Source organism: Bos taurus, chromosome 26 (assembly GCF_002263795.3).
Source record: "Bos taurus isolate L1 Dominette 01449 registration number 42190680 breed Hereford chromosome 26, ARS-UCD2.0, whole genome shotgun sequence".
Lineage (NCBI taxonomy): Eukaryota > Metazoa > Chordata > Mammalia > Artiodactyla > Bovidae > Bos > Bos taurus.
In genome coordinates this window covers 41447284-41459831 of record NC_037353.1, presented here as the reverse complement: position 1 = coordinate 41459831, position 12548 = coordinate 41447284, and the positions used below count along the sequence as shown (strand labels likewise).

The window sequence follows — 12548 nt, the reverse complement described above, 5'->3', positions numbered from 1 at the left end:
GTAGCCTGATAAAAGTGAGAATCTGGATCCCAGGAGAGAGGTCAGGATAGAGATAAGAATTTGAAGATCTTTCCTATGTAGCTAAGAATGGGAGCCATGAGGATGTATGGAAATATACAGAATTAATGGGACAGGTCCTCTGTTTTGAGGGAGAGAGGAGTTAAGCCAAGGAATCTGAAGGGGTGGGGAGAGAGGAGGAGAGTGAGCCAAGAGAAGGGATGGGGTGGAACTCAGCAGGGGGACAGCCTCAAAAATGAGCAAGAAAACAGGGTCCTGAACTGCAGAGAGGAAAAAATTCCATTTGAGTCTTCACAATGTGAAGGATGCCAGTCAACTGAAGTTAAAAAGGCATGTGGTTTCTTATCTACCTTTGCTCTTTGAAATAGTTGGGGCCTTAGTCTTTAATTAGAAAAGAAACACCAATTTTTGACTTCAGTTGTATTTTCTGTCTACATTTTAAGAAGTGCTTGTGTTACCTTTTTATCCTTACAGCATTTTGAAAGAAGTTTTTTTTTTTTTTTTTAATTTCAGTGCATTCATCGAGATTTAGCTGCCAGAAATGTTTTGGTAACAGAAAACAACGTGATGAAAATAGCTGACTTTGGACTGGCCAGAGATATCAACAATATAGACTATTACAAAAAGACCACAAATGTGAGTCTACGGTGATGATTTGGTGGGAGGGTGTTGGGGGCACGGAGCATTCCAGGTGAAAGATAACGTTCAGAACTAGAACAACCAATGCCTTTTTATTCCTGCTCGTTGGCTTTACTCCTTACAAACTTCTCAATAAGCAAATTCAGGCTTAACTCTTACTAAGAGTTAAGACTCTCTCAGTAAAAGTGAACCAGTCTTATATACTGAATAATCAGCCTCTAGGATCTTCACAAGGCTCCTCGTCCGGAAATTCCCTAGCAAAGATTGGAGCTTGTGAGTTTCTGGGTTAATTTTCACCTAGAAACGGGCCAGGGTGTGTCAACGTGCTGGGGAAGATGTATGATCACGAGGAAACGACCCTTTATCAACATGTCCGTATCTGTGCATCACCCACACTCTGCATAGTCCCTTTGGAGCGTATTTTTTTCACTAATGACTCTCCAGCAAAAACCATTAGAGTGTCAGCTCTTAAAATAAACAGGGCACAGCCCAGTGAGGGCTGCTAAAGTAAAGTGGTTTTAGTATACTGGGTTTGACATTTCTTCCACGCTCGCAGGGCCGACTTCCGGTCAAGTGGATGGCTCCCGAAGCCCTTTTCGACAGAGTGTACACCCATCAGAGCGATGTGTGAGTAACTCCCTTGTCGCTGCCTTCTCCCTGGGGTTGACTTGCAGAAATCTTGTCCGTTCCTCGCCTTCCTTCCTTCTTTGGTGCCTGCTGCATTTCACACACGCAGAGAAGGTGCAGGAGCCAGCCTTAGAAAGGACGGATTTTCTGCTAGGCTGGTAACCAATGCTCTGTTACTAATCTGCCTGGCTTCAAAGCACACGGGAGGTGGAACCGCTAACCTGCTCCTGCCAGAGCGGAAGCTCCCCCCTTGAACTCACTCACGGATGTGCAAGTACAAAGCTGCCATCTAATTTGCCAAGCTGTTGGCATGTTCTTCGCGCTCTTCAACTTTTCCTTCTTGAGAGCGGTTTGTCGTATTTTCCCCATCCTAGGTTTGTCCTAACAGGGAGGCTGGTTGGGATGAGATCCACTCAGGGGATCTCCACAGAGCCTACTCCCTGTTTATCCTTTGAAAAATGTCCAACCTCGTCTTTGCAGCCTTGATAACATTACAGCAATAGAGTGAAAACTCTACAGTATTTCAATTATGATACGCTTAAAAATACCATCAGGGCTAGGCTCCAAGCGGTATTTTAGAATTCTAGCTTTGGAAATCTGGTGGAAAGATGTTACCATTGTGAGAAACTGGGTGAGAGGTACAGAGGATCGCGCTGGTCTATTTTTGTAAGTTCCTGTGAATCTATAATTATTCCAAAAGTTAAAAAGTTAGCTGAGCTACTCTTGTGTGGGCAGGAGGGTTTCTGGCGCAGGCATGGAGCCCGTGCCACGGCCACTGGTTCTCTTCAGCAGTCCTAGAAGGAGAGCCTTGTGGTTTCCAGTTTTGCAGTGAGCTGCTTCTCTTGCTGTATACAAAACTGAAGTCAGTTTCATTTCTGAAACTCACCCTAATAGAATCAGTGAGGGTGTGTTTCCAGCATAGAAGCTCATGTTGATAACGCTGCATAAAGACAAAGAGTTTTATTTGAAAGTGGTAGACGGAGGAAGAAAGAACCAAATTTCCATCCCTTGTTTCCCCTTCCCACCCTCCCCCAAGAGTGATGGTTTACCATCACTTATCTGTTGTCTGCTGATGGAAAATTCCATCAGAATATCTCCTCATTGTCATCTGGGGATGCTTTCTGGGGGCAGGAAGGGGCAGGTTGGATGAACTGCAGGAGGGCCCCGGTCATTTGTCTTTGAATGTAAGAAGCACGGGGGAGTTTGTTTTCTTAACTGGGTGTGTTTAGGTTTCTGTGATTCAGATGGGTTACTAATGCTGTTTTCTCCCCTCTTTGCAGCTGGTCCTTCGGGGTGTTAATGTGGGAGATCTTCACGTTAGGGGGTTCGCCCTACCCAGGGATTCCCGTGGAGGAACTTTTTAAGCTGCTTAAGGAAGGACATAGGATGGACAAGCCAGCAAACTGCACCAACGAACTGTAAGGGCTCTTGTCTCTCCTGATGCCCCAAGGGGACCCACCACGCCACTAACGCTTCTCCTGGCTGGTTCCGTTTCCTTAGGCCCCCAGGTTTCTAAATACGTCCTGAGAAAAAGAATAGCGGAGACTTCTGGGCTCAATCCCAGAACTGAGATAGAGAGTTCCATGGACAGGCCTGACTGTCCAAAAGAAAGAGCATCCTCCTGAGGTGGTGTGGCGTGAGCTTTACCCCACTGAGGTGTTGAGTGCTTGGCCGAGGGCTCCCAGCCATCCACAGTGAGCCCCCACAGTAATCTTCCTGGGCCACTGTGCTGTCCTCGCTGTGAGAGGAAGATACATCAAGCCTTCCCTCATGCACAAGCCTGAGACCCATGGGGCTGCCTCCATTTCTTATGAGTGGTCTGTGGCCTCTGCACTGTGAGTAGAGAGTGGGTGCTTCTGCAGCCTCTTTGTGACCATTGCTATTATAGATGGATTTTGACCACAGCCCTCAGGGTGAATGAACTAGTGTCTGCTTATCTATATTTTAGCCATATTTCAGTGCAGAGGATTAAAAATTTGTCCAGGTGCTAATATAGTCTGACTGTTAATCCTGATCTGACTATAAAACTGGTTTCGAGCAAAACCTACCCTGTACTTTAAGTGGAATTACTTGTGTTGGTGACAAGCGTCTTGTGCAGTAAAATCAGCGCTTTGAAAAGGTGTTTCTCCTCCCAGCTCCCAGTGTCAACTAAGAAGAGGGATTGTTCCAGAGACTGCAGTCTCTTGGGTATTGTTTCATGGGGATTTTATATCAGTAATCCCATGAGTGCTTTTCGGTGCACAGTGGGCATCAGATGAATGGTCACATTTTATAGTATATTATATAAAGGCATTTATTGTGCTCCTTGTCATTCCTGGGGCTTTTTCTACTATAGAGGGTCTGTCGAAACCCATCGTCAAGATAAGGCCTGGGAGCCTAAGCCTGTCCAGGAGTTAATCAGGAAGTGAAGGCATAGCTCAGTGACGACAGATTAATTCATAAGAACCTTGCCTTAATGTTGTGCTTATCAAACTTCAGTTTTTCAAAACTGAGGAACCTTTGTCCAGAGTGTCAGGCAGATAACAGTAGAGCAGCTTTGGTCCTGGCAGGGGTGTGTGGGGAGGGAAAACTGGATTCCCACCCACCCCTACCTGGCTCTTCCCACAGTGTCCAGAAGTGTGGAAATGTGATGCCCTTTTATAAGTCACTGCCACAGGGATACCGGAAGTCAACCAGGAAAACAGAAGTGTCTTTTTGGGTTTTTGGCCGTACCACATCGCTTGTGAGATCTTAGTTCCCCAGTTAGGGATTGAAGCCCAGTCCTTGGTGGTGAAAGCGCTGAGTCCTAACCACTGGACCACCAGGGAATTCCCAGAAGTGTCTTTTTTGATGGTGTAGATACTGTCCTAAAGCATTTTGCATAAAGTGATGTTTTTGTAAATCAAAGTGCCTTACAGAGAAACTAAGCAGTGTCTCTTTTGGCAGAGTGGATCACCACCTCCTAATTCAGTTGCTAGGGCAGTTCTGATACATTTTCATAACTGAGGACATCTCTCCATACTGACTGTTAAGAGTGGCTTATAGCCACACCCCTAGTCCTCAGGGAAGTAACTCACCAAGGAAATCCATCTCTTCCAGGTATATGATGATGAGAGACTGCTGGCATGCGGTACCCTCACAGAGACCCACCTTCAAGCAGTTGGTAGAAGACTTGGATCGAATTCTCACACTCACAACCAATGAGGTAAGAGCCTCCTTCCAGAAGCCAAGGGTCCTTGCTGGGGAACCCCCGTATAGCTTTTGAAATGCAGCCTCCCCAGTGGAAGTCTGGGGTACAGTTTATCATTGTTCCAGGGCTCAGATAGACTGAAACCATGTTTCTCCCAAACCCTGACTTTTCTTGGAACTTCATCTTGAGAGTTGCGACTCACAAAACCAGACACAAAGGGCCCCACCTGAGGCTGCCCCTCACTGTGGCATGTGGGTGGTGGGTCCACGGTGTGTGTGTGTAGGAAGATGGGGAAGGGGAAAAAGATGTCCAAAACTGCAGCATTTAGATTTGAGTGGGAGGGAGCTGGGGTTTCTGTGCTGGTTGGATTCCTTGCCCTGCTCATTAGCGTGAGGGCTGCTGGTCATTACTCTGAGGGCCGCTGGTCATTACTCTGAGGGCTGCTGGTCATTACTCTGAGGGCTGCTGGTGGTCCATTACCAATGAACTTGTTGGGATGAAGTGAAGTTGTGCCATTCCAGCTTCTGTATAACGCAGGATGGTCATAGTGTATACATACAGAGTCACTCCTTTAATGAGTGAAAACTTTTGATAAAATATGTATCTTCTATAAAACAGTTATAACCTATAACAACAAAAGAAACCCCCTTCTGTCACTCACTGTCCACACTCAGCCATGTCAGTGGCTACTTCATGCAGAGAGAGTGATCTTTGGTTGTAGAAAGAAAGTGATGTGAGCAGGAAAGGTGATAAACCCATCAAAGCCAGAAAAAAAACCCACAATAGAGAGAAATAGTGAATTAATTAGAGATATTTAATGAGGATATAGAACAGTGTTCCCCCAGACAGGGGGAGAAAACCCCCACAATTGTCTTAATAACAACAGAAAAGATTAAAACTGCCTAAACATTTTAGAAGGAAAAGAATACATTTATTTTAAAATAATGTATTTAATAGTTTCAGATTGATTTTTTAAAAATAATTAAATGTTGTGATTTGAAGCCTTAAGCCAGGAATATTATCTGTGTGTCTGACTGTGGCTGATAAAGGGAGAGATTGCATTTAAATGAATACAGCTGACCTTCAGAAGTTGAAAGGAAAGGAACAGTTCAAGGGGAAAAAAAAAAAAAAAACAACCAACTTTCTTCTCCTGCCAAAACTGTTGTTTCTAGTATAAGTTCCTTTAACCCTAGACTTGGAATTCACTGATATCTCTAGGTTTTTTTTTCCCCTATCAGATCTGAACATTTATGGCTTCAGTTAGAAACTGAAAAAGCACTAAAGTTCCATTTTAATGATCCTGTATCCATGCTCTATGCCATTTATTTATATATTTACATTTAAAGTGAGCCTGTTTTCACCCTGAAACTTACATCTAGCATCCTAAAATTGAAAAAAAAAAAAAAAAAAAGCAGAATGCCATATTGTCCAACGGATATAAAAATCGAAGTTCTTTCCTTCTGAAAATCATTACCACATGCTGGAGAAAAATGGTTCCATTTAGGACAAAATTTCATTTTTTATCATTGTAAGCAAAAAAGTTCTCTTTTGATGTGGTGGGCGTGTTTGTTTCCAGTCGTGTGGTTCATGCTGATGTTGTTGGAGCTGACACATCCCCCATTCTTGGATGGGGACTCTTTTTCTTGCCAAACCTGGTGATGAATTATAGGGGTGGGGTTGGGTTTTTTTTCCTTTTTTCCTGTCTGTTAAAATGTATAGTTGCCAACATTCTGTGGGCCCTTCTCTGATAACACCAAGGCTGGTTGTGCTGTGGTCTACACCTTTTTATCCCCTTCTCAGCAAAACCACGCATCATGGTATACTCCTTGGCTTTTGGGGGTGTGAGCAGAAGCACCCCAACATGCTAGCCTGGATGAGGCAGTGAGACCCAGTAGGGCCCCAGTTTAAAAATCTTTTCATAGTTTGCAAACCTTTTATGTCAAGGGCCAGACAGTCAATATTTTTAGCTTCATGGGCCTCTTTGTGGATCTCTGTAGCAACAGGCGCAGACAATGTGTAAATGAATAAATAAATGTGTCTACGTTCAGATAAAACTGGATGAACCCTAAAATTTAAATTTTAGGACATTTTACATAGTTTAATACCATGAGATGTTATTCTTCTTTTGATTTTTTTTTTTTTCCCCCTTTTTCCCAACCATTTCATAAAGTTAAAAGCCATTCTTAGCTCACGGGCTGCACAAGAGGAGGTAGAAGATTTTCACCCTGTTTTAAGTCGAAAGAAATATTATCTGGGGGCCATTGGGTGGGTTTTCCGAGAGCAGCACCAGCTTCAGGGAGCAGAAGAGCCCTTTTTGAATTTCAAACCTGCAAAACTTTGAAATGTAGCCTGCGTTTTCCTGAACTGTTCTTTTGCTGTCCATTATGGATGTAACACACATGAGTCTATCCAAGCCTTTTTTGAACCTGTTTACATTTTCAACTCAGAGAGCTTCTGAGAGTAATGAATTGCATCTGTGAAATTACCTGCTGAATGAAGACATATTCCCTTTAAATTATCCTAGAAGCTACAATAGTAAGATGTAATTCGTGACATAAATATTCAGGGTCTCAGCACTGGAAGGAGGTCCTGGACTTCCACAGCTTCTTATATCTTCCCCATTTTGCTCGGCATGGATTTGAACCATGTGGTCTATCAACGAGTCCTGGGGTCTGTGCCCATCGAGGTGACCATTCAGCTGGGTATTAGGGTTCCCGACTTGGCAATAGTTTGTAACTATTGAAGGGTAACCTAGAGGAGATAAAGTCAGGGTCTCAAGGTGGTCTTTGTGGGAGCTAGGCTGGGTGGGTATCTCCCTGCTGGGGGTGCCCCCATCCTGTCCTGACTCCCATATCAACATCCCAAGAGCCTGTGTTTGAAATAAAAGTCTTCTCTTCGCTTCTTTCAGGAATACTTGGACCTCAGTCAGCCTCTCGAACCGTATTCACCTTGTTATCCTGACCCGAGATGAAATAAAACGTCTCTCTTCCCTTCTTTCAGGAATACTTGGACCTCAGTCAGCTTCTTGAACAATATTCACCTAGTTACCCTGACACAAGGAGTTCTTGCTCTTCGGGAGATGATTCTGTTTTCTCTCCGGACCCCATGCCTTACGAACCCTGCCTTCCTCAGTATCCACATAGAAACGGCAGTGTTAAAACATGAATGGGCCTGTCCCCCTGTCCCCAAACAGGGTGGCATCAGGAACTTAGCTGTACTGAGCAGGGGGGGCCTTGCCTCCAGGAGCCTGTTGGCTTGGCTTGTATATATGGATCAGAGGAGTAAATATTTGGAAAAGTGATCGGCACACGTGTAAAGAATTTATCCAGTTGGAGACTTGTAATCTTCACCAGGAGAACAAGAAGGTTGTGGGGGCAATGGATTGCCATGGGCCGCCACGTGCTTGTGACCCACCGTGGGTACTGGCTGTGGACCAGCCGGACTTGAGGCAAACACCCGTTCTGCCTGCCTTGTGAATTTTGTAATAATTGGAGAAAATATATGTCAGCGCACACTTATAGAGCACAATTGCAGTATATAGGTGCTGGATGTATGTAAATATATTCAAATTATGTATAAATATATATTATATATTTACAAGGAATTATTTTTTGTATTGATTTTAAATGGATGTCCCAGCGCACCTAGAAAATTGGTCTCTCTCTCTTTTTTTAAAAAATAGCTATTTGCTAAATGCTGTTTCTTACATAGAATTTCTTAATTTTCACCGAGCAGAGGTGGAAAAGTACTTTTGCTTTCAGGGAAAAATGATATGACATTAATTTATTAATGAATTGGTAATATACAAAACAATCGTTTTTTGTGTTTTTTTTTGGTAATTTAAGTGGCATTTCTATGCAGGCAGCACACCAGACTAGTTAATCTCTTGCTTGAACTTAACTAGTTACCAGATCCTCTGAAAAGAGAAATATTTACAAAATGTGACTAATTTGGGGGAAGTGAAGTTTTGGTTTATTTGTATTTCAGCTCTGCTGTCAGATGATTGGTCTTTAACCACCTAACTGCCCGTATGAAAGAGCCCATTGATGAGAAGGTGTGTTGTCTTGGTACAGCTTGGTCATTGGGCCCATAAACCTTTCACTGGGCTTCCCAAGACAAACGGTACCAGCGTTCTCCTAAAAAGATGCCTTAATCTGTTCCTCAAAGGAGGAACTCTCATCGAGATGCTAAAAGAATGTTCTGTCCAGCCGCTGGCCTTCTGCCCCTCTCCCCGCCAAGTTGCACATTGATCAGATCAGCCTGCATTCTCTTTGGCGAATCTTCATCACAGCTTCCAGATTTACTGGCAACAGAGAAGTCTCTTAGAATCTTCACGCCCTGTCGGAGAAAATGGAAACACTGAGTTGTTCTGCTGATAGTTTGGGGGATCCTTCCATCTTTTTAAGGGATCGCTTCTGCCTCCTCTGGCAGGATCTCACCGAAAGATCCCGCCCTATGCCAATGTCATGTTACTGCCATGGTGTTCGTTCTGTATGAACGTGTTGTGTTTTGCTTTCAAAACACCTTCTCACTCTGCTCTGGCTGTGCAACATGAATGCGGATGACACTGATTTTTAACGTGTTATGAAATTGGAGAAAGTATTTAATAAAACCTGTTAATTTTTATACTGACAATAAAAATGTTTCTACAGATATTAATGTTAACAAGACAAAATAAATGTCATGCGGCTTATTTTTTTAACCCTTGTGTCTTACCAAGTGGTTTCCCGTGCTCGGAGGCGCTGACTCAGTGCTGCGTGGTGTGATCGCCCGGAAGGAAGGCAGAGCTGGGGAGGTCTGTGTTTGCTACAAACAGGTGACTTCTCAGAGGTCTTGGCCAGGACCCAGCAGTACCTGGGACAGGTGGATCTAGTGGAAAATCAGAAAAGGCTGTTCAAATCCTGGCTTCATTGCTTCCTAGGACCCCAGAGTAGTCTGTGTTCCTTTCTGGGCCCTCGCTGCTCCCAGAGGAGCAAATGAAGGGCATGGGAGAGAGCTTTGTGGAAGCGCAGCTGTTCTAAGGATGGGAGACCATCAGAGGGGAGATATTTAGAAGCTCTGGATACTGGGCGCCTTGAAACCTTTTAAGCTGTCTTCCTCATGATGTATGGAAACAACACTTTGCTTCAAATTTTCAAAAAGACAACTTGAGCAGATTTTTAAAATAATTGTACTGTTCCCATGCCACCAAGAATCTGAAGAGGGAAACGGCATTTTGCCTGTTAACAAATATGTATCTGTGACTCTTAAGGCCTCATTAGATCAGCTTGCCAGCCTTCACACCAGCAGAAGAAGACAAAAACAATCTGGCATCTGAACTTAAGCCACGGTCTCAGAACCCTCTGGGGCTGTTGGTGGTTAAAAAGTGCCGTCCTTGGCCAGAACTCAACTTTTCAGTTCAGAATAAAGTATTTCTCTTGGGAAAAAAAAGACAAAGGGGATGCCGTCCTTGGCATCTTTGTTCTGTTTGAGGCCAGTAGTGAAGCGAGGGTCTCACCAGCCAATTGAAGAGTGACCTCAGCCCTCGTTCTGCACTTGCCAATCTCCTGCACTATTTGTTATCAGGACAGGGGTATAATACCACCTAAAAGAACGGGATTTAAAAAAACAGGATAATATGGGAATTCCCTGGCAGACCAGTGGTTAGAACTCAGCACTTTCACTCCTGTGACCTGGATTCAATCCCCAATCGGGGAACTAACCCACAAGCCACACGGCACAGCCAAAAAAGAAAAAGATAACATTGTAAATCAGCTAAACTTCAATTTAAAAAAAAATTAAAAATAGGTGAAAGCAGCCTTTTTAAGGAAGTCACGTGTATACAGGAAGACTTCTGTAGCCCTCTGGCCATCTTCACCAGTGGGCTGTGCTTGGTTGGCCAGGCTTTAGGAAGGACTCGATGCTCCATGTTCATGCAATTTCATGATATATCTTCTATATTTTTGAGACTGTTTAGGGGCAGTTTATGGCTTTTACAATGTAAATTATATTGTTACTAGACGAAGTAAGTTGTTATCCTATACCAGCTGATAGCTATTTTAGTTTTAGAATTAGATTTCATCATCAAGGGGGCGCCCCTCGTGGCATAGACAGTAAAGAATCTGCCTGCAATGCAGGAGATCAGGGTTCAATCCCTGGGTTGGAAAAATCCCCTGGAGAAGGGAATGGCTTCCCATTCCAGTATTGTTGCCTGGAGAATTCCATGCACAGAGGAGCCTGAAGGTTACAGTCTACGGGGTCGAAAAGAATTGGACACAGGAAGGGAAGAGAAGGAAGGTAATGTGGTCCACGGGAAGGATGAGAGGTGCTTTTTTTGAGATGCTTTTTAGACATAATGTTTTTTGAAACCTGCTCCTAATAAACACATAGGTAGGGCTTGATAAGAATCCTAAAGCCTGTGGCTGCCCCCGCCCTCTCACCCTAGGACCGAAGGAAACACTGGGAATTAGTTGAACCGCTGTGTGACTGTCATCGAGACATGAACAAAAGTCAGGCATGCTGGTGAGGAAGGAGGGGTACCTGACCTTGCTGTCTCCAGCCTGGAAGGGGGCAGATTCAAGAGGTTGCCTCAAAGTCCGGCTGGTGGTGGCCTCGGACAGGGTGGGCAGGTAACGAGTGGGGAGGAGAAGTTGGGCCTTCAGTGGATTGCCTGAGAACCAGGTACTCTGTTCCACACTCAGTTTCTCCATCCCTGGTAACCTCAGGTAGCTTCCCTCCACCAGATGCGTGTCTTTGATCCCACGCATAGGAGACTGAAACGTGCAGTTGCGGTAAAACATACGGCATATTTGAACAGCTAAGGATTGACGACCAGCCCCTGTCCTGGGAACCAGACAATGATCTGCTAGCTTGTACTATATAACAAACAGACTCTAGCGGGGCCAGGTACAGAGACCTCCGCTATTACAGATTAGGAATTTGAGGCTCTACTTGAGGTTCCTAGGAAACACAAGCAAGGCAGCAGCCTTCTGCAGTCCAGAAGAAAGACGATGGATGGTGGATTGGGAGGGAACTGGTTTGGTTTATTTCTTAGAGCGGGGTGATGTTGGGCAAGTCATGGATTCTATCTGGACCTTCATTTATTTCCTCAACTTTAAAACTGATTATCACCGGCCTCATGGTCTTACCATAAGGGCTGCCCGTAGGAGCTTAGCTCAGCCCTGGCAATTGCTAAACTATTAATAAACAATTTTCTCTTCCTGAGGATTTGTATATTTGTGATTTTTTGGTTTTGGTAGATAGTCACAAGATGGTGCAAGCATTATCACCATCTATAACATTTTCCTCACTCCAAAAATAAGCCCGGTACCATTTGGTGGTCACTCCCTACTTCTCACAGCTCTGGCAAACACCAATGTACTATTTTCTTATTCTAGCTATTTCATATAAATGGAATCATATATTGTGTCTTCGTGTCTATCTTCTTTCACTTACCATAGTGGTTTCTAGGTTCACTTGTGCCGTAGCATGTATCCATACTTCACTCATTTTTTATTGCTGAATCATATTCCGTTGTGTGGATATATACACATTTATTTATCCATTCATCAGTTGGTGGATATTGGGTTATTTCCTCTTTTTGCCTATTAGGAAAAGTGTTGCTATGAACATTTGTGTAAAAGTTTTTGTGTAGTCACATGTTTTTATTTTTCTTGGTAGTCTACCTAAGCAGTGGAATTTCTGGGTCATAGATAATTCTGTGTTTAACCTCTGAGGAACTGCCAGACTGTTTCCCAAAGCAGCTGCAGTATTTTAGATTCCCGCTAACAGTGTATGAAATTTCCAATTTTTCCATATTCTTGCCAACACTTGTTATTGTTCATACTTTTTATTATAGCTAGTGGGTGTAAAGTGTCTTCTTCAAGATTTTAAAAGTTGAGGAAATGCTACTTAGATCATGGATCAAAGATACATAATACATAAATACAAAACTGGCTAGCTTTGACATCTATAAAATGGCCAATATAGCAAAGAAGCATCAGTGGAGCTTCCCGGAGTGGAGGGCCTGAGAAATTGATCAATTCCATCTCTCTCCTTTTGACTGAGAAAGGAAGGAAGCACTCACAGATGCAGAGGGATAGAGACACTTTCTGGC

The 12548-nt window shown here is 43.8% G+C and overlaps 1 protein-coding gene across 15 annotated transcripts in view; it reads left to right on the top strand.

The window, feature by feature from the left end:
* Positions 1-9155, top strand: part of FGFR2 (fibroblast growth factor receptor 2) — a 107060-nt gene extending 97905 nt beyond the window's left edge. For 11 of the 15 annotated variants that reach the window (NM_001205310.2, XM_010820098.4, XM_059881748.1 and 8 more), the window contains 5 exons: positions 532-654; positions 1214-1284; positions 2565-2702; positions 4363-4468; positions 7454-9155. In NM_001205310.2, coding sequence (NP_001192239.1) covers positions 532-654; positions 1214-1284; positions 2565-2702; positions 4363-4468; positions 7454-7618 — 603 coding nt within the window. In that variant the 3' untranslated portion in view covers positions 7619-9155. Of the gene's footprint in view, positions 1-531; positions 655-1213; positions 1285-2564; positions 2703-4362; positions 4469-7361 lie in introns of all 15 variants that reach the window. The other 4 variants (XM_059881749.1, XM_010820091.4, XM_024985485.2 and 1 more) reach the window with 1 other exon arrangement.
* Positions 9156-12548: the final 3393 nt, after the last annotated feature.